This window comes from Podarcis erhardii (assembly GCF_964252035.2).
Source record: "Podarcis erhardii genome assembly, chromosome: 7".
Classification (NCBI taxonomy): Eukaryota; Metazoa; Chordata; class Lepidosauria; order Squamata; family Lacertidae; genus Podarcis; species Podarcis erhardii.
Genome location: NC_138511.1, coordinates 83,274,760 through 83,302,708, shown reverse-complemented (window position 1 = coordinate 83,302,708; position 27,949 = coordinate 83,274,760). Strand labels below are relative to the sequence as shown.

At 46.8% G+C, this 27,949-nt stretch overlaps 2 protein-coding genes across 2 annotated transcripts in view; one reads left to right on the top strand and one right to left on the bottom strand.

The window, feature by feature from the left end:
- The window catches only part of LOC309345987 (cell adhesion molecule CEACAM20-like), a 188,980-nt gene that overhangs the window by 10,512 nt on the left and 150,519 nt on the right, over positions 1-27,949 (top strand). The window lies entirely within an intron of this gene.
- Positions 22-27,945, bottom strand: CBLC (Cbl proto-oncogene C). Its single transcript, XM_081869161.1, has 11 exons — positions 27,203-27,945; positions 22,894-23,040; positions 18,530-18,686; positions 13,464-13,585; positions 12,381-12,518; positions 9,590-9,677; positions 8,782-8,913; positions 4,342-4,527; positions 4,104-4,235; positions 2,228-2,383; positions 22-1,246 (listed from the first exon to the last, which is right to left on the bottom strand). Exons 1-10 carry the CDS (start codon positions 27,535-27,537, stop codon positions 2,255-2,257), a joined length of 1,566 nt encoding a protein of 521 aa, XP_081725287.1. The 5' UTR covers positions 27,538-27,945; the 3' UTR covers positions 22-1,246; positions 2,228-2,254.

Here is a 27,949-nt window from a genome sequence, read left to right as displayed (position 1 = left end):
ACAATGCAAGCTTTAAAAAGCTGAAAGGAGACTCTGGTCGCTTCCAGGCGACCTGTTTATTACACTTTCATCCTGATTTGTTTGCACAAGGTTTGCAAGGAGGTTAGATGACATGTATATTTACCGAGTATACATTCTGATTGGTTTGAGGGGAGTTTGCACAACGTGAGGTCAAGCAATTGTCATCTCATACTTTACAAGGACATTTCCCCCATCATTTTCCTTATTGCAATAAAATCTGATTTGGGGGGGGGGAGCAGGGCTGCTGCAAAACAGCAGTCCAATTGTCTTTAGAAGTGCAACCTGAATTTGCGGGCATGAGAATGAACCCCACTTGGAAGCAGCAGTAGTCTGGAAATGCCCTAGAAGTGCACAAGTGTGTGTGTGTGTACACAAGTTTGAACTTGAAGTTGTGGTATTCGCTGCCTCTGTCACTTGAGTGTTGACACCACCTTGTGGATGTGGCTAATACAGCATCCATTCAACCAAGAAAAGCATCATGCACACACAGCTAGCTTGAAATGCTAACCAAAACTAACTCTTTACCCTCGTAACACAGGCCAAATTCAACCCTGGCCTCCGAAGGTCTGAAAAAAAATATATTGGACCCTTCCTTCTGAGTTTGCTCCCAAAAGGAAAAAACAAGGCATCAGAGCAATTTACAAAAACCAGCAGCCTGCCAAACAATGACGCAACTAGGCAAGGAATGGGATGGGGCGATGACGGCATGGACACTGTCCAGTCAGAGCCCGCAGCATGAGCACCACTGCCATTCTCACAAGGAAAGGAGGAAGTTCTTGTGATGCATCAGCAGGAGCGGGAAATAGCTGTTTCCCAGCAGTGATGCTTTGAGTGCTGAGCGACTTTCTGCTGGCAAGAGTGGCTGTCTGTGTGATGTGGTTTGCACAGGTTGTGCTGTTCTCCTGGGAAAACCAGTACCCGTCTGAAAAGGCACCCAGGAGTCGCTGAAAAATACAGAGGAGCCACTTGGCTCTGTCCTTCGTCCTCAGCAGGGGAAGTCTGTGTGGTTCAAGGCTGCGAGGCAAAGAGTTGCAGAGGAGCAAACCCGTCTTTCCCCCTGGTAAACAGGGAGCTGCAGAGTGGGTGACAACCAGTGCGATGGAAAGTTCAGTCTTGTGTGGCTGCTGCCCCCAATGGATGCAATCCAGGCTGGCGATGGGATGCCGGAGGCAGAGGACAGGGGTACCTTCTAGCGGAGCAGATTGTGCGTTGCAGATGGCATCAGCTGTGCAAACACAAAAACGGGTTAGGCGACATCTAGCCTTCTGGCTGCTTCTGTTGGCTCTGGAGAGGGCGGAAGCTTTGGAGTCGGGTAAAGGAGGCACTGCCTGGCCAGGAGCACCCTAGAGAGCCAGTGTGGCTTAGTGGTTAGAGTGTTGGACTAGGACTTTGGAGACCAGGGTTCAAATCCCCACGCAGCTATTATTATTATTATTATTATTATTATTATTATTATTATTATTATATACCGCCCTTTACCCGGGTGTCTCAGTAATGAAGCTCAGTTGGTGACCTTGGGCCAATGGCTATCTCTTAGCCCAACCTACCTCACAGGGTTGTTGAGAGGATAAAACCCACATACCCTATCTCAGTGGTGTAGTGTGAAGGGGCTGGAGGGGGCCCCGTGGCCCTGGGCACAGAATCTGGGAGGGGGGCACAAAACAGGCACACCCTGCAGAAATCCTTGTTGCACCCTGCCTGGCTCCGGCAGCTCAAAGTCACTCTCTTTCAGCCTGACCAAGCTTACTGGGTTGTTGACGAAGGAAGCATTTTTAAAAAATATACTGAAAAACTACAGTGGGGCTCTCCCACCCCCTCCTCCAAGCAGCTTGGGGTGCATTTCGGCTGCTGCACAACGATCCTGCGAGGTAGCTGAAGCCAGAAGATGGATGCTTACCCAAGGCCACCCATAGCTGGTTGGAACAGGTTCTGCTGAAGGACTCTGTGTAACTTATGAAGCTTGCACCCTTCCACCAACGGACATTGCTCCGATAGCAGAGAGGGCCTTTCAGATTTCTCCCTTCCCTCTTCTCCCCTTTCTCCTCCCACTGTCCTTTTTCATTCTGCTCTTCACTAGCTGGAGCTTTGATTCAGCACACGGGTCTCATATTCTCCTGTGATATTCATATGCCATCGGCCTAACCTTCCCTCCTCAGTCAATCAACTCCAGTCTCTGGTTGATTAATCTGCTGGCGATGTCTCTTACCTGTCTCTGCTGCCGTCTCAGCCACAATCAGCTCAGCTGCTGCTCCCCAGGAAACGGCGAAGTTGCCAGGGTGTCCCAGGGCGCTGCTGAAGGGGGGCTGCCCTGGGGGAGACTTGGCAAGGGGCGATGAAGCATCCAGTGGCCAGAGGAGGAGGCCTGGGCAGAGTCAAAGAGTTGGCATCAGCTGGCCGCCAATGATGTTTGGAACTCATGGGCAGGGCTGGATTTAGGTTTGATGAGGCTCTAAGCTACCGAAGGTAATGGGGCCCTTTATATGTCCAGCTGTCCTTTGTCAACAACACATTGTCGCTGCTTTTGGTGTTGAATATATGCTATATGGTAATTGATAGACCTAATAGGTATCTCAAGCCACTACCGAGGGCCTGCACGTGATTGGCTAATTCCGGAATTCTCCTGTAGGCCAATCAGGTTGTGGATTCACTTCCATCTGGAGCTGGATTGGGTGGCTCCTGCAGACCAATCATACTGCTGCATTGTTCTAGGACCAATCAGACTGCTGCATTTTGGATCCTATTCAACTCAGTACATAACAGTCGGTCGCCATAAATGTGCAATCTGCAGGGGAGAAGAAGCAAGGGGGAGGGTGTGCTTAACCCGCCTCTCCCGGCTGCCTGGCCCCTGCAGGTTCCTGGCCTCTTCCCTCAGAATGGTTATTGCTTCTGGGAGCCCCTGTTGGAGGCAAAGCACATTTGGGGGGGAAATGGTGGGTGGGGAAAGGGTAAACTCTCCCCTGCCTGGTGCTTCCTCACTGTAAATTGTTCCTCTCTGCTTCACAGAGGGGAAGCAGCAACTGGAGTCCTCTCTGCCATTTGACAGGCTCTGGGGTTAGATGGTCCCACCAAAGTCATTCAAGCAAAGCTCTGCAGTCTGTCCAGGACAGGGGTCAGCAAACTTGGGCCTCGGGCCAGTGTCTCCAGTGCCGATCGCGCAGCAGACTGGAGGGCGGGGGAGCGCATGGCCATACACGTGCGCACACACTATTTCCGGCGCACTTATGGGTCAGAGAAGCACTGGAAATAGCTTGTGCACATGTGCACGGACCTCCTCCGACCCGGATGTGCACTGGAAAGAACGCTTGCACATGTGCAAATAACGCTTGCGCATGCGCACAAGCTATTTCCGGTGCTCCTCCGACCCGGAAGTGGGCAGCTGCGTAGCACAGCGCCGGTAAGAGCGGGTGGCAGCAGCGGGCCGCGGGCCAGATAAATGAGTCCCTCGGGCCTTATCTGGCCCCCGGACCTTAGTTTGGGGACCCCTGGTCCAGGACATCCTCCACACAAAATGCAAGAATCGCCTGCTGGATGAGACCAATTGGTGCACCCAGTCCAGCACCCCATTCTCACAGTGGCCAACCAGATAAGATTCGGGGAACCCTCTAGTTCAGTGTTTTCCAGACTTGGGTCACCAGCTGTTTTCAGACTACAACTCCCATCATCCCTAGCTAGCGAGACCAGTCATTGGGGTGATGGGAATTGTAGTCCAAAAAAAGCAGCTGGAGGCCCGAGATTGGGAAACACTGAGCTAGCAGAATCCAAGGACCAGAGTCTTCTCTTGTGGTTTCCAGTGGTTTCAGAAGAATTTAAGGAAAAACTTAAGGCCAGAAAACGTGGGGTTTGTTTCCTCCTTCGGCTTGCCTCCAGAGATGGAGGCAAGTGCATAGCCCTCATAGTTAGCAGCCCCCAATGGCCCTCTCTCCTCCATGAATGTGCCCCAATCGTCTTTTCAAACCATCCAAATTGGAGTTCCGCAGTTTAACTGTACGCACTGCGTAAAGGAAAATGCTCTTTTGCCTGGTGTTGAGAGAGAGAGAGAGAGAGAGAGAGCGCGCAAAACTTAAGAACTGGGTACCACTCACCTGGTAGTCAGGACTGGGTAGGGGGGTCTTCTTCTGCCTCTGCATGTTTAGCCGAGGTGGCACTGGTGGTCTAGCCGTTGTTTGCAACTCAGGGGTGGCGCACAGAGATGGGGCAGCATTTGCTGCCTGGAGCTGAGGGTTGGTGCAGAAGGGGAAGGGCAAAATTAATCCAGATTTTGCTCCATAAGCTGCACTCCCCGCCCCGCCCCGGCCGGTATTGCACCTTGTTCAAACCAACCTCTTTCTCCTGGCGCATCATGGCCAGTTCCTGAAGCACCACCTCCACGTCTTCCAAATCCCCCTCGTCCCCCTCGTCCTCCAGGCTGGCACTGCTGTCTTCTTTGTAGCTGAAGGCGTCAATGAGGATGTCTTCGTGGCCCCAGATCTCCCGGCGACAGAAGGGGCAGGTATGAGCTTCGGAGAGCTAGGGGGCAGAGAAGGCTGCGTTAGAGTTTGCCAGGCTGGTGTCAAGGGCGGCTGTGTTCCCAAAAGGGGGGCTTGGAGGTGGAATCCTGCCCAGATTGCTGTTAAAGGCAAATCTACATAATTTGCACACATACCTCCCATGAAACAGGCCCTTTTCTAAATTTTGCAGCCAAGTAACATGTACCAAAAATGCTGGGATAATGTGCATTTTTTTAATTGCATGTATTAGTGAAAATAATGATGGAATTATAGGGTTGCGGAGTTGGAAGGTAGCTTAATAATAATAATAATAATAATAATAATAATAATAATTTTTATTTATACCCTGACCATCTGGCTGGGTTTCCACAGCCACTCTGGGTGGCTCCCAACAGAATTAATGATAATAATAAAAAGGCATTAAAACATCAGACATTAAAACTTCCCTAAACAGGGCTGCCTTCAGATGTCTTCTAAAAGTCAGGTAGTTGTTTATTTCCTTGACATCTGGTGGAAGGGCATTCCACAGGGCAGGTGCCACCACCAAGAAGGCCCTCTGCCTGGTTTCCTGCAACCTCACTTCTCGCAGTGAGGGAACTGCCAGAAGGTCCTTGGTGCTGGATCTCAGTGTCCGGGCAGACGATGGGGGTGGAGATGCTCCTTCAGGTATACTGGACTGAGGCTGTTTAGGGCTTTAAAGGTCAGCACCAACACTTTGAATGATGCTCGGAAACGTACTGGGCCATCTAGCAAGAACCACAGCTAATGTCCCCCAAAATCCACACTATATTAAGAAAAGCTGCATTGTGAAAATGTGCATATTACGTAGAATTGCATACAAGGAATTTGGAGAACTTCACATAAAACGCTGGTGAATTTTCATGTGTTTTTTGTTTTAAATAAAGCAGTCATGAATTGGTATGGAAATGTGGGGAACAGAATGTAAGGCTGTAAAATTGAGAAACAGAGAGGAACCGATTCGGGCAGATTTGCCCTACCTTTGCCCAAGGAGGGGGGTGGTAGAATCATAGAATCATAGAGTTGGAAGAGACCACAAGGGCCATCGAGTCCAACCCCCTGCCAAGCAGGAAACACCATCAGAGCACTCCTGACATATGGTTGTCAAGCCTCTGCTTAAAGACCTCCAAAGAAGGAGACTCCACCACACTCCTTGGCAGCAAATTCCACTGCTGAACAGTTCTTACTGTCAGGAAGTTCTTCCTAATGTTTAGGTGGAATCTTCTTTCTTGTAGTTTGGATCCATTGCTCCGTGTCCGCTTCTCTGGAGCAGCAGAAAACAACCTTTCTCCCTCCTCTATGTGACATCCTTTTATATATTTGAACATGGCTATCATATCACCCCTTAACCTCCTCTTCTCCAGGCTAAACATGCCCAGCTCCCTTAGCCGTTCCTCATAAGGCATCCTTTCCAGGCCTTTGACCATTTTGGTTGCCCTCCTCTGGACACGTTCCAGTTTGTCAGTATTCTTCTTGGTAACGGTGGCAGGAGAGAGCACAGCAGCGGATGTGCTTTTGCAACACATGTGAACAGCGTTAAGAACTGGGAACTTCAACAAAGTGTTGCTGCATGGAGTCCTGCTGTCCCGGATTCTAATCTCTCCATTCCATTCCCTTGGGTTGTAATTCCTCCACTGTCAAGTTAGCATTCCCTGGCTGCTGAGGCTACAGAGAGCCAGCATGGTGTAGTGGTTAGAGTTTCGGACTAGGACCTGGGAGGGACCAGGGTTCAAATCCCCACTTGGGCATGAAGCTCACTGGGTGACCACTGCCTATCTCAGCCCAGCCTACCTCGCAAGGTTGTTGTGGGAATCAGATGAGGAGGGGGGCCTCAATAATAATAATTTTATTAGTTATACCCCGCCCATCTGGCTGCGTTCCCCTTGAGCTCCTTGGAAAAAGAGGTGGGGAAATATATGAATAAATAAACAGTAAATACTGAGTAAATACCTTGCCAACAAAGGCCCTTATAGATAAAGCTATGGTTTTTCCCAGTAGTGATGTATGGAAGTGAGAGCTGGACCATAAAGAAGGTTGATCGCCGAAGAATTGATGCTTTTGAATTATGGTGCTGGGGGAGACTCTTGAGAGTCCCATGGACTGCAAGAAGATCAAACCTATCCATTCTGAAGGAAATCAGCCCTGAATGCTCACTGGAAGGACAGATCCTGAAGCTGAGGCTCCAATACTTTGGCCACCTCACGAGAAGAGAAGACTCCCTGGAAAAGACCCTGATGTTGGGAAATGACACAAGGAGAAGCGGATGACAGAGGACGAGATGGCTGGACAGTGTTCTCAAAGCTCCCAGCATGAGTTTGACCAAACTGCGGGAGGCAGTGGAAGACAGGAGTGCCTGGCGTGCTCTGGTCCATGGGGTCACGAAGAGTCGGACACGACTAAGCGACTAAACAACAACAAAATACTGAGCACGCTCAGTCTTCACTGGGTTGAGGGTTTTTTTAGTGTCTTCTCTCCTTTATGGTGTTTGTGGTTTGCGCTCTCTTTTATCACCCCTTGTGAGGCTAGGACGCAGCGACATGCCCAAATCATGCACCTAAGATTTGTGGCTGTGTGGGAATTTGAACAACGCCGTCTCTCATTTAAATCTGACTCCCTGACTCTTGTAAGAGACACACAGTCTCCGAGTTTGTTAAAATACGATGGGCCGGAGAATTGGTTTATGCTGCCGAATGATAAGGAGCAGCTTATCTCCGAAATGTGCTGAGGAGAATTAAGAGAGCGAAAGAGATCCTAATGAACTGGCTCATGCAAATTGGCCATTAAGCCTGATGGAACTGATAAATCCAGATGCGTGGCGGATGAACTTGTCAACTCCCTGTACTGCCATCTCCAGTCTCAAAACGATTTTCTTAATGATTTATGGAAGCTTGACGAGCGGTCCGGGGGGTTAGATTACAAACTCAGGGCGGTATTTCAAAATGGAGATACATACATAGAGATACAGTGGTACCTCGGGTTTAGTACTTAATTCATTCTGAACTTTTTTCAGAAGCCGAACATGCTCAGTTTTGGGTGTTACGCTTCCGATTTGAGTGTTATGCTGAGGTCTGTGTGTTTCTGCTATTTATTTTGCATTTTTGTTTTTGCGGCTCTCTTTTTGTGACCGTGTGGAACCCAGTTCAGCTACTGATTGACGGACTGTGTGACGGCAGTACATTGTTTATTGCTTCCTTTTTATGGACCAATGGTCTCGTTAGAGAGTAAAATTCATGTTAAATTGCTGTTTTAGGGGTCGTTTTTAAAAGTCTGGAATGGATTAATCCATTTTGCATTACTTTCTATGGGAAAGTGCACCTTGGTTTTGGAACGCTTTGGTTTTGGAATGGATGTCCAGAACGGATGAAGTTTGAGAACCAAGGTACCACTGTACTGGCTGGATGAACACTTAAGCAAGATGGGATAAGTATTATGGACTGGCTGGAAGCAGAGGAATGGAGGGAGGAACCAGCTCGGGATGTGACAGTTCATCTTGTGGAGCACGTCAAGGAAAACAACAACACCGTCCAGTCTTATGCCACTTCAACAGTCATGGTTTCCTCCAAAGAATCCTGGGAACTGTAGTTTTCTTGTCACAGAACGACCTTGCCCTCTGACCGGTTTAACAGCCAGTCCCTCCTCCCAGGGAACTCTGGGAACTGTAGTTCTGGGAGGGGGATGGAGGCCTCCTAACAACTCTCAGCACAATTCCCATAGTGATATTTTTTAAAGGTTTGTTAAGGGTGCTGAGAAGGGATGCGGGTGGCGCTGTGGGTCAAACCACAGAGCCTAGGACTTGCCGATCCGAAGGTCAGCGGTTCGAATCCCTGCAACGGGGTGAGCTCCTGTTGCTCGGTCCTTGCTCCTGCCAACCTAGCAGTTCGAAAGCACGTCAAAGTGCAAGTAGATAAATACAGGAACACTGTCATATTCGCCTACAGAACTAAAATTCCCAGAGTCCCCTGGGGAGAGGGTCCGACTGTTAAACTACTCTGAAGAACTGTAGTTTCAGGAAGGGGAATAAGGGTCTCCAAACAACCCTCAACACCTTTTACAAACTACAGCTTCCACAATCTTTGGAGGGAAGCCAATGCTTAACGTGGAATGGCATTAAGAGTGGCTGAGAGTCAAGGAAAGAGTGAGGAGACAGTAAGGTGTTAGTTCACGAAAGAAGCAGCTGCTTGCATAAGGCGGCGAGGCCCAGCCAGGCAGGGCGAAGGGGCAGGGGCCTGGGAAAAGTCAGGGATCGGGCCCTCACCTGCCACGTGTTGAGGCAGCCCCGGCAGAGGAGATGGCCACAAGGCTGGATGCGGACATCTTTGTCGTTCTCGGCGCAGATTTTGCAGAGCTGGAAGGTAGAGCCCACCTGGCAGTAGAGTTCAAACTGCTCCTGTGGGAAAAGCAGAGAAAGGGGCATGGGATGGCGACTTGAGAGAACGAGAGGCAGCGTGGCTTAATGGTTGGAGCGCTGCACTTGGAGACCCATGTTCCAGTCCTCACTGAACCCTGAAGCTGAGGTCGCTGCCTCTCAGCCTAACCTACCTCACAGGGTTGTTTGGAGGATACATTTGGGACTGGCGAAACGCAACGGTTTTAACCAGCCATTTTAAATGGCAAAAACAAAGAGGAATCAAGTGGTGCCAGGTGGATTTCTCCAGGCAGTGGTAGGCCACAAACAAGGTGTCAGTACTCAAAAGTCCCCCTATCCTGGGTGGATCTAAACACAGGAAACCCGTCCCCTGCTATAAATAAGTCAGAAATTAGATCATTTTAACAAAAGATTTAAAAAATCTCTATGGAAAATCACATTTTAAAATTTTCCTGCTCTCTGGCGCCATCTGGTGTTGCATGTTTATAGCGCATTCAAATTGCTGTTTCTTTACTAATGTAGCTGAGTCCCCAGGTGGCACCCACCTAGAAGCTGCAGATATGGGTGCTGGAAACCAGGCATTTGATGAAGGTGGGCGTGCATGAGTTTTTTATCCTGTTGTCCCTATACTCAGAGCACTTAATTTTAAAGTCTTAGCAACCTGCTCAGGTTGGGGGAAGAGCACAAGGAGACTTACTTGCGAGACCTGGATTCGGTTTTGGGATGACACCTCCATCAACTCAGCCAGATCCGGATTTGCATTCTTCCCGTCAGCATACAGATAGCTGCAGAAGGGGGATGGGATAGAAATTCAATCCAGGTCTCGTCTGAAGCCGAATTTAAAAAATCCGCCCCTTCCCAAAAAAGCACCATGTGAACCGAAACACAAAAATGTGTGCAGTGATCTGAATTTTGCTCTGCAGCTTGCTCACCGAACCATGTTTGCAAATTTGCATATATGGGGGGGGGAGTTTGCATAAAAATGAATACACTTTGAGCTTCTTGGACGAAAGGTGGTATATAAATATAAAGAAATAATATAAATTGGACTAGTGCAATGCGCTCTATGTGGGGCTACCTCTGAAGGTGACCCAGAAACTACAACTGATCCAGAATGCGGCAGCTAGACTGGTGACTGGGAGTGGCCGCCAAGACCACATAACACTGGTCTTGAAAGACCTACATTGGCTCCCACTACGTTTCCGAGCACAATTCAAAGTGTTGGTGCTGACCTTTAAAGCCCTAAACGGCCTCCATCCATATACCCGAAGGAGCGTCTCCACCCCCATCGTTCTGCCTGGACACTGACGTCCAGCACCAAGGGCCTTTTGGCAGTTCCCTCGCTGTGAGAAGCCAAGTTACAGGGAACCAGGCAGAGGGCCTTCTTGGTAGTGGCACCTGCCCTGTGGAACACCCCTCCCTCCCAAAGAGAAAAACAACTACCAGACTTTTAGAAGACATCTGAAGGCAGCCTTGTTTAGGGGAGCTTTTAATGTTTGATGTATTATAAATTTGATGGAAAATAATTATAAGAAAACATGGAAAGAAATAATGAAGGACTTAGATACATGGAACAGATTACATCTTTCGTGGATGGGTAGAATGGCAGCGATTAAAATGAGTTTATTACCCAAATTACTCTTCTTATTCCAGAACATTCCAATAATTAGGGGAATTGCAATATTTAAAGAATGGCAGAGATTACTTTCCAAATTTATTTGGCGGGGGAAAAGACCCAGAATCAAATTTAAATTGCTTACAGATCAAAGAGATAGGGGGGGGTTTGCGGTTCCAAATCTGAGGCTATATTATGAGGCCGCATGCCTTTGTTGGGTAAAAGATTGGATCGTCATCAAAAATAAAGAGATGTTAGACCTAGAGGGGTTTAACTTAAGATTTGGTTGGCACGCCTATCTATGGCGAGACAAGGGAAGGGTCCATAAAGGTTTTTCTAACCATATCTTCAGAGGGCCACTACTGGAAGTCTGGGAAAGGAATAAAAAATTGCTGGAGCAGAAAACACCCTGGTGGCTATCACCAATTGATATTTTAACAATTAAAAAATCAAACCTTGAGGGGGAACGATGGACATATGAGGACCTACTAACTAAAACAGAATCCGGGTGGAGGATTAGACCATATGAAGAAATAAAAAATAAGTTGACTGGTTGGATTCAATATCATCAAATAAATTCAATGTGGACGGAAGATAAAAAGATTGGAATAAGTGAGAAAAAATCCAGATTCCAGATTGAAATAATAGAAAGTAAAACAAAATTACTATCAAAAATGTACAACCAGTTGCTTGAGTGGGACACCAAGGACGAGGAAGTAAAGGAGGTGATGGTGAAGTGGGCGGTAGATCTAGGGTACAATATAGAATTTGATAAATGGAAGGCTTTATGGCGTAAAGATATGAATTATTCAGCATGCATGACACTCAAGGAAAATATGTATAAGATGATGTACAGATGGTACATAACGCCGATAAAATTGCATAAAATTTATAGAACAGGTGATAAATTGTGTTGGAAATGTAAGAACAAGGAGGGCGAATTCTTCCACATGTGGTGGACGTGCGAGATTCTCAAGAAATTCTGGGAATCTATTTATAATGAATTAAAAAAAATTCTTAAATATACGTTCGTCAAAAAGCCTGAAGCCTTCCTGCTGGGGATAATTGGCAAGGATATTAAAGAAGAAGATAGGACCTTTCTGCAATATGCAACAGCGGCCGCTAGAACCCTCATAGCACAGTACTGGAAAACACCAAAAATCCCAACATTAAAGGAGTGGCAATTTAAATTATTGGACTATTTAGAATTGGCAAAATTGACACAGAAAATAAGAAATCAAAAACGTACAAAATTTAGTAATGAATGGGATAAATTTAGAACATATATGGAAATAGAGACAAGGGGAAAATCAAAATGTTAATCAGAAATATATATGTATCAAAAAAAAAAAATCACAGTAGGCATGAGATAACGCTTACTACGTTATAAATTTCATTTTGGAATAGATACAGCAGATAGATAACTAAGATAACATTATCCGAAATCGAGATAAAGGGAAGTCGATCAATGTTGTTGTAAAATTAATGTTAAGTTGTGTTGTTTATGTTGTATGTATTGTATGTTTTTTTTTCTTTTTTTTCCTTTTTTATGTTTGTTTCATTTATTTTTGTCTTTTGTACGTCTGCAAAATATATTTATGCAAAACTTAATAAAAATAATTTTAAAAAAAATAATGTTTGATGTATTACGGTATTTTAATATTTTGTAGTGAAGCTACAATGTTTAATAGATTATTTTATTTTAATAGTCTGTTGAAAGCTGCCCAGAGTGGCTGGGAAAACCCAGCCAGATGGGCAGGGTATAAATAAATCATCATCATCATCATCATCATCATCATCAAATTAGTAACAATAATAGAACACCCGCAACTCTGGTCCCACCACACCCCCACCGGCAATCCCCATCACCTACAAGCCCTCCTTGCGCCCGTCAATCAGCGCCTGGAAGAGGGGCTTGTTCTGTGGGATGGTTTGCAAGATGCTCCCGTCTTCCGTCACGTAGCCGATGGCCCACTGGCCCAGCCGGGTGCAGCTCAGGCGGAAAATATAGCTGAGATGGAGAGAGACCCAGCGAGAGGTCAATAGCGTGGCAATACAGCAGTAAGAACTGGCCTCCAGGAAGCTAGAGGCAGGGACCCCACTGCAGAAATAGAAAGGGGACTTTGGCCCTCCCGTGACCCCAGACCACTACACCTCGGCCCACCAGCGTATCAGGAATGAAGGCTGAAATATGTTGAAATATACATTTTTTAAAAAACCAGAAGCATTTTTACTTGGTACTATAGGCCAGGACATTAATAGGCAAGATGTTAAATTGTTTTTATATGCAACAACTGCGGCAAGAGTATTGCTAGCCCAGAAATGGAAAGAAGAAGAAATTCCGATGAAAGAAGAATGGCAGACGTAATTAATGGACTATGCAGAATTGGACAAAATGACAGGAAGGATTCGAAACCTGCGGGACCAGCGATTTACAGAGGATTGGAAGAAGCATATGAATTATTTGAAGAGCAACTGTAATCAACAAATCACGCTAGTAGGACTACAAGAAGTTTTGTAAGGAGAAATACACGAAGTGTTACAAAGTAGAAAAAAATAGAGATATTGGTTATGAGTTTGAAATGTAATAGGGAAGATAAGAAATGCATACGGAGAGATTAGATTGGAAAATATTCAGACAGGATCGATGGAAGTCAAAAATTTGAATAATATGTAAAAGTATGTTTAATTACTGTTGAAAATGATATGTTAAAAAAACTAATAAAAATTATACATTAAAAAAAAGGAATGAATGCGGGAAAGACACTCCTTATTGTATAACTGCCCCATAAACAATCCGGAACAAAGGCTTGAGAAAGAACGGAGCTGGTCTAACTGCCGTGTACACTTTGTGCAAGCGAACCGGAATAAAAACTGGAGGGTCCCTGAGAAAACCAGTTCTTAAGCGATGCAAGGAGGCCTGATTGTGTAGAACCACTCGAGGGAGCCATCTTACCTGCCGGGCTTGTTGGTGTAAGCCTGCAGGCGTGCCTTCACTTCGTCGTAGGTGAGAAAAGCCATGTACCCTGGGTGCGTGACCGCAAGGTACGTCCAGTTCTTGAGCAATGTCGGCCAAGGCTGCAGGGGAGGGAGCAGAGAGAAGCATCAGCAAGCAGCCGGGAGCCATTATAAATGTAAGAGAGGGAAGCGGAGAACCTGTTTCAGCCTGAGGGCCAAATCCAGGGGCCGCATGCCGGTGGTGGGTGGGGCCATGGGCAAAGTGGGCAGAGCAACAGGTGCAAATTTTCCCTTCCGGAGTAGGCTTACATCTACACACACATAGTCCTCCATCTGGGTATTATTAAGGGGGCATTTCCAGGCAGGCTGAAATATACTCGGAGTCGAGAGTGGATTTCATGCTTTTTATTTAGCTCATAGTGTGAGGAGGAATGAAAGTTCCCCCAGAATGTCTGCTTTATATACATTATTTACACAACGGGCCCTATGTGATTGGCTAATTCTGGGATTCTCCTGTAGGCCAATCAGGTCATGGATTCACTTCTACCTGGTGCTGGATTGGGTGGCTCCTGTGGACCAATCAGACAGCTGCATTCTGGAGCCTATTGTTCTAGGACCAATCAGGCTGCTGCATTTTGGATCCTATTCAACTCAGTACATAACACAGGCAAAAGCACTAACAGAGGATGCAAAGCAGGGAGTGTGACCAGGGAGGAGGTGCAGCCTGGAAAGAGCCCTGGGGGCCAGGGAAAGAGGTCCGGAGGGCCACATTCCCTACCTCTGATATAAGAAAAGACCTCCTATATCAGACCAAAGGTCTATCTAGTTCAGGGTTTCTCCAGCTGTTTTGGGACTACAACTCACATCATACAGGACCGCCTCTCCTGGTATGCCCCGCAGAGGACCTTAAGGTCCACAAATGACAACATTTTGGAGGTCCCAAGTCGCAAGGTGGTTAGATTGGTCTCAACTAGGACCAGGGCCTTTTCAGTACAGTGGTACCTCAGGTTAAGAACTTAATTTGCTCCGGAGGTCCATTCTTAACCTGAAACTGTTCTTAACCTGAGGTACCACTTTAGCTAATGGGGCCTCCCGCTGCCGCACGATTTCTGTTCTCATCCTGAAGCAAAGTTCTTAACCCAAGGTACTGTTCCTGGGTTAGCAGAGTCTGTAACCTGAACATAGCCGTCAACTTTTCCCTTTTCTTGCGAGGAATCCTATTCAGAATAAGGGAATTTCCCTTAAAAAAGGGAAAATGTTGACAGTTATGAACCTGAAGTGTCTGTAACCTGAGGCGTCTGTACCCCGAGGTACCACTGTACTGGCCCCGACTTGGTGGAACGCTCTGTCACAAGAGACCAGGGCCCTGAGGGACTTGACATCTTTCTGCAGGGCCTGCAAGACAGAGCTGTTCCGCCTGGCCTTTGGTTTGGACTCAGTCTGACCCTTATGTTTCCCTCCCTTTATGGTTTTGATCTATGGGCTACTTTTAAAATGAGGCTGCATTTTAAATTGCATTTTAACCTGTATTTTAAATTGGTTCCCCCCCCTGCTATTATGTTTTTATTGTAATTTTACTGGTGTTAGCCACCCTCAGCCCGGCTCAGGCCAGGGAGGGCAGGGTATAAATAAAAAAATATTATTATTATTATTATTATTATTATTATGCCTAGGACGATATCTCACTCAGTCCTGAAGAAGTGTGCATGCACACAAAAGCTCATACCAAGAACTGACTTAGTTGGTCTTTAAGGTGCTACTGGAAGGAATTTGTTTTGTTTTCACTCAGTCCTGACACACATAATGATTTGCAGTACATTGCCAGGTCAAAAATTATGAAACTGATATCACTTCAAATCGGTATTGGGCAATATATTGATATATCACCCAGCCTAAAATGCCATTGAGAGTTATAGTCTGGCACCTGCTACACCCCTGTCCACTGACAAGGGCTCTACGAAATGACATGAGGAACCGAAGGCTGCAATAGCTGGACCACACAGCCCTAATAATGACTATTATTTGTAAGCTGCCCATCTGGCTGGGTTAGCCCAGCTGCTCTGGGCGGCTTCCAACAAAATATAAAAACACAGTAGGACATACACCAAACATTAAAAACTTCCCGATACAGGGCTGCCTTAAGATGTCTTCTAAAAGTTATGTACCGGTACTTATTTATCTCCTTGACATCTGAAGGAAGTGTGTTCCACAGGGCGGGTGCCACTACTGAGAAGGCCCCCTGCCTGGTTTCCTGTTAACTTCACTACTCACAGGGAGGGAACCGCCAGAAGGCCCTCAGTTAACAACAAGCTGAGCTGGACCTCAGTTAACAACAACTTGTGCCACATTCACACCATCCATTTAAAGCGCTATGATACCACTTTAACTGTCATGGCTTCCCCAAAAGAATTCTGGGAGCTGTGTCTTATTAAGTGTGCTGAGACTTGTTGGGGGGGGGGGAAAGCCTATTTTCCTCCCAGAAGTACAATTCCCAGAGTTCCTTTGGAAGTGGGATTGACTGTTAAAATACTCTGGGAATTATAGCTCTGTGAGGGGAATATGGGGGTCTCCTCACAGCTCTCGGCACCTTTAACATGGGGCTTGAGCCTTGCCATCTCAGAATGTAGGATAAGTTGGAGTTCTTGTTATTAAATATACCAAGAAAAAAGAACACCAAGAACTCAGGCCAATGTAAATTTCAATAGTGGGAGTGGTCCCTACTCACAAATCAATAGTCAATAGTAACAAAACTCTAATTATCCCTAATTCTGTAACGAAGGATTGTGTTATACATATCTTTATGAGTTGAGTTTGTAATCTCTGCTAGAGTTTGTAACCTCTATTTGAGTTTGCAATCCTTGTCAGAATACAGTGGTGCCTTGCAAGACGAAAAGAATCCATTCCGCGAGTCTCTTCGTCTTGCGGTTTTTTCGTTTTGCGAAGCAAGCCCATTCGTGGCTTAGCGGATTAGCGCTATTAGCGGCTTAGCGGATCAGCTGATAAGCGGCTTAGCGGATCAGCTGATAAGCAGCTTAGCGGATCAGCTGATAAGCGGCTTAGAAAAGGGGGGGAGGGAAAAAAACCCGCAGGAACTCGCAAGACATTTTCGTCTTGCGAAGCAAGCCCATAGGAAAGTCGTTTTGCGAAGCACCTCCAAAACGGAAAACCCTTTCGTCTAGCGGGTTTTCCGTCTTGCGAGACATTCGTCTTGCGGGGCACCACTGTACATACTTTTGAATGAATTAGTTTTTGTTACTATTGACTTTGGGTAGGGACCACTCCCACTACTGAAACTTACATTGGCCTGAGTTCTTGGTGTGCTGTTTTCTTGATATCTCAGAATGTAGGACGCAGTATTTGGAAGGCAGGGCGAACTGACTTGCAGGAAGCTTTGGGCGAGAGCTTTGCAAATGGGTCAGAGGGCTGCCGGCTCCACCTGACAAACAATCGGCTGCCTCCTTCACGACATCCGTCCCCCCCCTTCCTCCACACCCCTCCATGGAAGATCTTTGTCTTGTGTGCACCATTTGCGTTTTTCGCGCCTCTTGCAAGGAGAGCTGCTGACCACAGGACAGGATGTGGCTGGTGTGCGTCCATCGCTCACTCAAGGCTGCCGTGCGTGGGGGGTGATAGCAGAGGGGGGTCAGCAGAGGTGGGCGAGGAGCCAAAGTTTCCATCTCTTGGCTCGGTTTAATTTCGCAAAGGTGCAGGGAGGAAGTGCGTTCTGGGTTTTTTTAAAGCAAAAACACCTCCCCTCACTGAACATATAAAGGCCACAGGCAACACAACAGAATGTGTGTGCCATATTCCCTCTAATAGCTAACTTGGCCGGGGGGGGGGGGGGGTTGCATGACAACTGGAAATGGAGATAAAATAGGACCACCAAGAGCAGTTTTCCTAAAATTAGCCCTGCCGTCCCTCTGATTCATATGATCAGCCCTCATTTTCTGTGTTTGCACACTCTAAATTCCCATTCTGGGTTTTTAAAAAATATATATACCATTATATTATTGTCTTCTTGGTTTTATGTTGTATTTTTGTTTTAAAGTTTTTTTTGTTTTGTTTCACTTTTGTACACCATTTGGAGTTTTGTTTTTTTAAAAAATGCTAAGCAGTTTATAAATGCTTTAAAATAAAACAAATACATTTCAGTGCCCAAGTATTCCGACGTTGCTTATTTTGGATGTGAGGAGTCAAAGGAGAGCAAAATGTTTCATTTTCAGCATTAAACTCCCCCCCCCCCCCCGTCCAGGGAGGGATAACAGATATCCATGTTAAGAGTTTTGTTTTTATTTCATAGACTTTATATTATATCAAAAGCCTGGAATGTATTACTGCTGTCTACTCCCTCCACACCCAATTATTTGTCCCTGCTTCGATATTTTGCAAAATGACCTGCACCTGAGAGTGGATGGCAGGCCAAGAATGGCCCATAGAAGGAAGAAGCCACGGCCAAAGAAGATAAAGAAGATTGGTAAAATAATCTAGTGAACTATGCAGGACATATTAGACAATATGAAACCCAAAAGGACATTGGTTCCCCCCCCTTTCTTTCTTTTTAAACAAGGGAAATGTTTAAAGCATAACCTTGTGAGCTTTGTGTATAGGTTTTTACATTAGTCAAACTTTTAAAAGTCACTTGTAATAAAATGAACAAGGTTTAAAAATTAGATTATTAAGAATATAAGAATTATTAAGAATTTAAGGACGTGCATGAATAAGAGTAAAATAATAATAAATAATAAATAAATGGAACCAGGAGGGGGAATGGAGGGAAGTCAATTAAGATGTATGGTTGAAATTGTTAATTGTGAATATTATTATTGTTTTTATTTTTGGAAAATTAATAAAATGTTATACAGAAAGATATTTCGCAAAATGATGATTCCGTTTTGCGTTTGATTTTGTATTTTGATAAAACAGTAAATCAATATAAAATAAACAGATTTCCGTTTTCCCTCCCCAAGTATTCCGATTTTGCTCCTTTTGAAGGTGAAGAGGGCAAGACGTTTCGTTTTCAGGGTTAAAACCAACTCCAAGGTCCCACCAACTCCCCAGGTGTACCTGAAAGAGGCGGGTGAAAATGTCAAACTCAAATACGGAGATGTGCCCATTGCAGGTGAGGTCGATGGTGGATCTCAGGGCTAAGGCCATTGGGCCAGGATCCACAGGGTGGACCCGATCGAGTCCTTCCCGAAATTCAGACCAGGATACGAGGCTCCTGCAGAGAAACGAAAGGGTGAGGCCAAATTCAGAGTGTCACTGGCCAGTTGGAACATGCCCAGACGAGGGCAACCAGGGATAGCAAGAGAATGAATGAAACGACAATCATTCGAAGTACTACGAGGTCAATTTCGCTAGACATGGCTTCCCCCAAAGAATTCTGGGAGCCACGGACTGTGAAGGGAGCTACAATCCCCAGAGTGGTTTAGCATTCAATCCCTCACAAGGAAACTCTGGGAACTGTAGGTCTGTGAGGGGAACCGGGGTTCTCCTAAAACAGCGGTTCTCAACCTGTGGGTCCCCAGATGTTGTTGGACTACAACTCCCATCATCCCTGAGCGCTGGCCTTGCCAGCTAGGGATGATGGGAGTTGTAGCCAAACAACACCTGGGGACCCACAGGTTGAGAAAGGCTCAAAACTCTCAGAGCCCTTAAGGAACTACAGCTCCCAGGATTCTTTGGGGGAAGCCACTGACTGTTTAAAGTGGTATCGTGGTGCTTTAAATGTGAATGTGGCCTGGGGGAGAGATATGGGGAATGAAAATATGGTTTCAGCAACTAAGGAGGATGAATTAGGGACCCTCTAGAACAGGGGCGGATTTAGATGAAGAGAGACTCTAGGCTACTCCACTTGTGAGGCCCCTCCCAACCCCCCACCCTCACAACTAGAAGAAAATGAAAAAGCATTACAGTGGTGCCTCGCAAGACGAAATTAATCCGTTCCGCGAGTCTCTTCGTCTAGCGAAGCAAGCCCATTGACGGCTTAGCGGATTAGCGCTATTAGCGGCTTTTAGCAGCTTATTGGATCAGCTGATAAGCGGCTTAGCGGCTTAGAAAAAGGGGGGGGGGAGGAAAAAAAACCTGCAGGAACTTGCAAGACATTTTCGTCTTGCGAAGCAAGCCCATAGGGAAATTCGTTTTGCGAAGGCGTTCGTCTTGCGGGGCACCACTGTATAAACAAAACTGAATGATGCCAAGGATGATGATGATGGGTATTTAAAATTCTGCAACTCACAATTTCTCCCCTAAAGGACGTCAGAAAACGTCATCAAAATTTGTTTACGAACTTGCACAAGAACTCAATAACAGGTCTGATTTCTGAAGGGCTTTGCCGACCTTGTGAAAATGACTCAGCACACGGATTTATATCTTTAAGATTCTGCCCCATAGGGCCCAAAAAAAAAATTCAGGTTGAGCATTAGAGTTTCAAACTGGGACCCACTGGCTGGCTCCGAGTCTCAAAGTTGCTGGGCCTGGGTTGCCCTGCCCTCGCATGAAGTCTTGGGTTTGCAATTTTGGGAGAGGGGAGACTGCCTGCTGGGGGGTAGTCAGGCTGGGGAGGCCCCCTAGATTTAGAGGCCCTACTTAGCCTATACATAAATCCGGCACTGCTCCAGACGGCTCGGTTGTTTGGTTTGTTTGCAGATATATTCTGCAATATGGCATTGACCTAATCGTAGTGCATTATTGGATGGTTTTATACTGGACTGCACACACATTCGGCCTTGTCAGTTGTTCTGTGATGCTTTCTTGTATTAGTGCTGCTTGGACAGGCACTCGTGCACTGTAGCGCAAGAAAACCTGGAGATATATAACATACACATACTGGAACATTGGTAGTATAACTTTTCCTCTATTTATTTTTTGCATTTCTATTCCACTTTTTTTCTCCAACAAACAGGTGGCGCATATGGTTCTCCCTCTTCTCACTGGCCACAGTGATCCATGCGACGGTCATCTCCAGGCTTGACTACTGTAATTCGCTCTACGTGGGGCTGCCCTTGAAGCTGTCCCAGAAACTCCAGAGGGTGCAGAATGCTGCAGCGAGGCTCCTCACGGGGTCCCTGCCATGGGAGCATAATCTCCCAGTGCTTTTCAAACTGCACTGGCTCCCGGTGGAGTACAGGGTCAGATTTAAGGTGCTGCTTTTGACCTTTAAAGCCCTTCATGGCCTAGGACCCTCGTACCTACGGGACCGCCTCTCCCGGTATGCCCCACGGAGAGCCTCGAGGTCCATAAATAGCAACACCCTAGTGGTCCCAGGCCCTAAGGAAGTTAGATTAGCCTCAACCAGAGCCAGGGCCTTTTCAACTCTGGCTCCGGCCTGGTGGAACGCTCTGCCTCATGAGACCAGGGCCCTGCAGGATCTGATTTCTTTCCGCAGGGCCTGTAAGACAGAGTTGTTCCACCTGGCCTTTGGCTTCGAGCCAATTTGATTCCCTCCCTCTCTTTCTTTTTTCCTTTCCTTCTCCTCCTGTCATGAGGCTACATTTTAATATTTCAATATTTTAATGTTGTATTTTTATTTTGTTTTTAAGTTGTAATCATTCAACTTGTTTTTATTATTGCTTGTAAGCCGCTCTGAGCCCGGTGTTGGCTGGGGAGGGCGGGGTATAAATAAAAATTATTATTATTATTATTATTATTATTATTATTTAATCCCCACAACGACCCTGTGAAGTAGGCTAGGCTAAGAGGCAGTGGCTGCCTCAAGGTCACCCAGCGAGATCCAGGGGTTGGACTAGATGATCCTCAGGGTCCCTTCCAACGCTGCAATTCTATGATTCTACAACCGAGTGGAGAGTCAAACCCTGGCCTCTCAGGTCGTAGTCCAAGCTTCCTCAACCTCGGCCCTCCAGATGTTTTTGGACTACAACTCCCATGATCCCTAGCTAGCAGGACCAGTGGTCAGGGATGATGGGAATTGTAGTCTCAAAACTTCAGGCGGTCTGAGGTTGAGGAAGCCTGTCCTAGTCTGACTCTCTCCAGGGTTTCCCAAACTCAGGTCTCCAGCTGTTTTTTGGGACAGCAATTCCCATCAACCCTGGCCACTGATCCTGCTAGCTAGGGATCATGGGAGTTGTAGTCCAAAAACAGGTGAAGACCTGAGTTTGGCAAACCCTGTGCTATTAACCTCTACAACACAAGATTTCAGCAGGCAGTTTCGGGACTTGCGCCAATTGGAAGCAAAAGCAGAACGTCCGCCCCAAAACTTTTGCAGGCAGGAATGGGATTGAAAGCAGGATCGTGTATGAACCCCGTACCCCCTGCTAGCATCCTGAGTCACATATGACCCCCCACACACACAAATACCATTGTGAATGCACAATAAACAGGGCAACAGGAGTCTGTGTCGTGTTCAGGGCCGGATTCAGGTTTGGTGAGGCCCTCAGCTACTGAAGGTAACAGGGCCCTTTATATGTCCAGCTGTCCTTTGTCAATAACAAACTGCCGCTGTTTTTTGTGTTGAATATGTGCTATATGGTCATTTATGGACCTAATAGGTATCTAAAGCCATTTGCACATCACAAAATATGTATTTTATCAAAGTCATTGTTGAACTAAAATACAATTAAGAAGTATATTAATAGGTAAAGGTAAAGGACCCCTGACCATTAGGTCCAGTCGTGAACGACTCTGGGGTTGTGGCGCTCATCTCACTTTACTGGCTGAGGGAGCCGACGTTTGTCCGCAGACAGTTTTTACAGGTCATGTGACCAGCATGACTAAGCCGCTTCTGGCAAAACCAGAGCAGTGCACGGAAATGCCGTTTACCTTCCCGCCGGAGCGGCACCTATTTATCTACTTGATAACATGACGCATGTTATCTACTTGACGCATGACTTACATCCTAGGAGCCTACGCAACACAAAAATGTTGCTGTATGTAGGTTTTATTTTATTTGTTTTTTTATCTTATATTTTGGAAATGTACATCCAGGTTTTTTCCCCTTTAATTCCCCCCCCCCAAGAGAGTGGGGCCCTAAGCTATAGCTTGTTTAGCTTATACGGGTGGCGCTGTGGGTTAAACCACAGAGCCTAGGACTTGCCGATCAGAAGGTCGGCGGTTCGAATCCCCGTGATGGGGTGAGCTCCCGTTGCTCGGTCCCTGCTCCTGCCAACCTAGCAGTTCGAAAGCACGTCAAAGTGCAAGTAGATAAATAGGTACCGCTCCGGCGGGAAGGTAAACGGCGTTTCCGTGCGCTGCGCAGAAGCGGCTTAGTCATGCTGGCCCCATGACCTGGAAGCTGTACGCCGGCTCCCTCGGCCAATAAAGCGAGATGAGCGCCACAACCCCAGAGTCGGCCACGACTGGACCTAATGGTCAGGGGTCCCTTTACCTTTTTAAATCTGGCACTGGTGTGTTGAAGTAGAAAGAGTAGGATGTTTGTACCAAGCCCGAGCAACCCGCAGGGAAGGTCCTACCTTGAACCCCACGTCTCCCTCCAAAAGGTCTGGGCCTCGGGCTTGCTGAGCTGGTAGGTGCTGCCGCGGTCTTGCCCGTCAGGGAACAAAGCCTGCAGTTCGGCCAACATGTGGCTAAAGATCAGGGACAGCTTGGTGAGATTCCTCCTGCAGCAAGAGAAGGGGAAATGGGGAAGGCCAACCAGCCAGTCAATCAATCACACACAACTGGCCTTAGCTGTAGGCACAAATGATAATCATTTACTAGCGGTGCCCGGGGAGGCAATTTTTACAAGCACACACAACAGAACGAAGTATTGGCACAGCAGGTGTGAAGTATAAAGCCATTTCCTGCTTCTCACAATACAGTGGTACCTCTGGTTAAGAACTTAATGTGTTCTGGAGGTCCGTTCTTAACCTGAAACTCTTCTTAACCTGAGGTACCACTTTTGCTAATGGGGCCTCCTGCTGCCGCCGCACGATTTCTGTTCTCAGCCTGAAGCAAAGTTCTTAACCCGAGGTACTATTTCTGGGTTAACGGAGTCTTTAACTTGAAGCGTCTGTAACCTGAGGTACCACTGTAATTTATCTGAAATAAATGTTGGCGGTTGTGGGCTCTCCTTCACTGGAGGTTTTTAAGCAGAGGCTGGATGGCCACCACTCATGCATACTTCAGTCGATATTCCTGCATTTCAGGGGGTTAGACTAGATGACCCTCAGGGTCCCTTCCCGCTCTGTCCTATTATTCCAATTGCCCCCCAATTGACTCATAGTCTTGAAAGCTGTTCAGAAATACGCCATTCATAAAAACCACACCGTGCAGTAATCAGCCTCATCTTGCTAATAATAGAATTCAACAGCACAGGCTTTGAACGGATTTCCCTTCAGGTTTCATGACAGCAAAGCTTCACCGGTTGGATTTCGAACTGTGCCTCTGTCAAAGCCACGACCGGGACAGAAGAAGCAACCTTGCAGTCAGGCATTAGGGCTTGTTTTTTTGCGTGGGACAGGGGGGGAAATGTGGAAAATATATGGGTTGTCGTTTAACAACAGCAGAACAGGCAGAAATATAACAGGTGAAGCGCTTTCCTCCTCGATGCCTCTTGGGGCTTGTGCATTTGGTATATGTTGCAGTGGGAAAGGCTGGGTGAGTGGCTTCAGCGGGGTCCAAACAGGGTTGCCGAATGACCAGAAAAAAGCCAGGCCTGGCCTGCTCCTGTTCCTTTAACAGCAGGCTGCCATGAGGGAATGAGACAAAGGGACATTATCTGCAGATTGCTGTAGATCAAAAGGCTGCAGTTCATGGGTTCAAAAGGCAGCAAGAAACTTTTATTCATAAGGTCCAATTGTGGCCTTATAAAACAGGAGGGGAGAGGCCCTGGTTACTAAGCAACCGGCTGATAAATGAGGAAAGAGCTCACTGAGGCCGCAGGTGGATGGGTGGGGAAAAAATGGCCAACTCTGTTTTCTTTCACCTGCTCCTGTGCTGCTATCAGTCCCGTGATCTGCACACCTTAGCATGAAATAATTCCCTGACGAATTTTGCAGTCAAATTGTTAAACCAGGCGGAGGCTGTACACTTCTGAAAGGAATCATGGGAACTGTAGCTCACCTCCCTCAAAAAACTACAGTTCCCAGCACCCTTAAGAAACCGCAGTTCCCAGATTCTTTGGTTGTGTGTGTGAAAATTTAAATGTACGCAGCCCGCCATTCCCCCCCCCCCAATTCAACACCCTGGTTGCCATTTCTGCCACAGCATCTAAATTAAAATTCGCCAGCGCCCCTCTTGGAGGGAGGATTTTTTAAAAATGCAGCTCAACTTTAATGATTGGGTTGAAGATACAGTGGTGCCTTGCAAGACAAAAATAATTCGTTCCGTGAGTCACTTTGTCTCGCGTTTTTTTCGTCTTGCGGAGCGCGGATTCCCCGGGTGTTAACGGTTTTATGAAAAAGGAAGCAAACTCGCAATACGTTTTTGTCTTGCGAAGCAAGCCCATAGGGAAATTCGTCTTGCGAAGCACCTCGAAAAACGGAAAACCCTTTTGTCTAGCGAGTTTTTCGTCTTGCGAGGCATTCGTCTTGCGGGGCACCACTGTATGTACAAAAACTCACTATGCACGAACAAGTTGCGTGCAAACGTAGGCATGCCATGAACAAATTTAACGATATTTGGATTTCGTTTTTATAAATACCATAAGGTCTGGTTAACTACAATAAGAATTTCCCCTCTTTTTTTGGGGGGGGGTTAATGTACACAATATTTGTTGTTTTCCTGCTTTGTTTTCTACATGGGTACTATTTCTTGTTTCTTCTTCTTTTTTGTGTCTTACTTTACCCTGTACACTCACAATTTTGTACTTTTCTTATTTTTCAGTGAATAATATAAAACAAAAAAGCACTGCTCCTCCACCCCTCTTACATATAAGGCTCGTAGGTCCAAGATTTCCTTCTGTTCTGGCTTCTCAGGATTTACAGGCGCAGTCCAGATTCTCCTGATCTGTTGTGAAAAAATGTCTTCTATGTAGGCACAGAATTGTACCCTCTCTCCTTGCCCTGGTTGCAATGTTTCACAGCCTAAGAGAGCCCCAGGGACTAAATGATATTGATCTACCCCAGCTTTCGAGGTGTACTTGATTTTAAATTAACCACAGCCCTTATTGCAACTTTTAATCCAGGACTTTCACACCTGAGATGCGTGCTTTCAAGGCCCACCCTATTCCCGTGATTGCAATCTGCTTTAAGCGTTTTTAATTTTAAATTGCTGTATCCACCTGGGAGCTGCTGGTGAAGGGAAGGTAATAAATGTAATAATTATTACTAGCAAAAATGATAATTCCCCGTGTTTTACCACGGCAGAAACTCTGTTTCCCGTAACAGCTGCAGTGTGGCAGGCAGAAATCCAACAGATGCAGCTTTTTCTTGAACTTGTGCTGCTCGGAACAAACTGCCCTGGTCATATTGTTTAGTTGAATACAAGAATTGTAGAGTTGGAAGGGACCACGAGGGTCATCTAGTCCAACCCCGAGCAATGCAGGAATCTTTCGCCCAGTGTCCCACAATCCTGAGATCAAGAGTCTCATGCTTTACCTATAGAGCCACAGCCAGGTTGTTATTTCATAGGGTTTTTGCCATGAAAGAAGCTGGCAATAGAAACAGTGTTGCCTTATCCCAGAGCACCAGCAGGGTTGCTAGTTTGTAAAACTCCTTCTGGCCAGAATCCTGGGCTTTAGCCAGGCAGAAACCTAACAGGTGCTGCCTTCCACCAGCATGCCTGCAACCTGGGAAGAAAGGGAGGCGAAAAGCGTGCCCTTGCACCTAAATCTGGGGGAGCCACTGGGGTGATCTCTAGATGTTGCTGAATGACAGCCGCTGCCATCCCTGACCATTGGGCATGCTGGCTGGTGCTGATGGGAGCTGCAGTTCAGAAATGCCAGATTAATCCATACTTGGGGGGGATCTTTAGCTTTGTCAAACTGGAGGGACCCCACAGCACTAACTACTTCCCCGAAATGTGTGCTATTCTGTCAGAAAACAGAAATAATGAACTTTTGCATTTGCAAGCTCACAAGCCGGCTGGAACATAATTGTGCAGTACCATACCCTCCAAGCTTTCTCTGATGAAAACAGGGACATCCTATTCAACAACAACAACAACAACAACAACAACAAAAACAAAAACAACAGCAACATTTATACTCTGCCCCGGCCGCTCTGGGTGGCTTCCAACATATATAAAAACATAACAAAACATTAAAAAAACCTTCCCTATACATGTCTGCCTTGAGGTGTCTTCTAAAAGTTGTATATTTACTTATCTCCTTTCCTGGGGGGGGGGTGTCACATAACTTCATACCCTCCAACATTTCTCCAATGAAAATAGGGACGTCCTAAGGAAAAGCGGGGCATTCTGAGATCAAATCAGAAACCGGGACATCTTCTCTAAATCTGGGATTGTCCCTGGAAAATAGAGACACTTGGCTAGCCTGCAATATTTGAAAACTTAGCTGATTATTGTTGTTGTTTTAGAGACCCTGCATAATCGGAGGCCCTAAAGCATCACAGAGTTTCGCTCGCTGGCAAATCCAGCACTGGTGACCACCCTTGCCCCAGAAAATGGGGGCAGCCTAGCAAGATGTTGCAGAACCTAGGGTAGTTCTGTTGTTGGCAGAGCGTGAGACTCTCAATGTCAGGGTGGTGGGCCCCACGTTGAGCAAAAACCTAGGGGGTTGGACGAGATGAGGCTTGTGGTCCCTTCCAAAGCTACGAGTCTATGATTCTACGATTCGCCCTCTTTAACGTGCAAAGATTTGACCCGTTTCTTGAGATTTACCTGGCAGCCGAGCCCTCCTGGAAGATCTGTTCCTTCTCCCTCTTGAAGAGCCTGGTGGCTTGCTTGATCTTCTCTAGCAGGTTGGTGAGGAAGACCCGAAAGTAGGTTTCTTCCCAGAGCTGGGCCAAACCTGCCCCGTAGTGTTCCCGAACAAGCCTCAGGTGTTGGTGCGTCTGGGGCAGGAGGTAGGGCAGGTGAGGGGGGCTGTTGCGGAGGCCCAGGCGAGGCTGCTCCACCAGGTGCTGCAACTTCGCCAAGCCCTGCAGAGCTTTCTCTAGGGTGCGATGGGCCGAAATCCAGCGAGGCAGCCGGGACGGCCCGGGAAGCGTCTCCATGGCAGTCGAGGGGAGGAAAGGAATCGGAGAAAGGCGAGGCCCAGCCTTTGCCGGAGTTCCCCAGTGCCAGCCTCGGAGCCAGGCTAGCAGGTTTCTGAGAGGGCACTGGCTTGCGTCACCCAGAAAAGCAGGGAGGAAGGAGGAAAGGTAGAGAAATAAAGAGAGCCAAAGAGCAGGGCTGAGACGTGGAGGGGAGGAAAAAACCTCTGACAAACCCTTGAAAAGGAAACAACAAACAGCGCCGGAGAGCGAGGGAGGCCTTGACAACACACCACAGGGCTGGCCACAACACACAGGGGAGAGTTTTGCAGCGGGAGTGGACAAGCTGATGCCTGCGCTGAGCAGGCTTGTTCGTCTGCCTCAGGGCATCGCACACCCACCCTCAGCACCCCACACCCCGCACACGTTATTC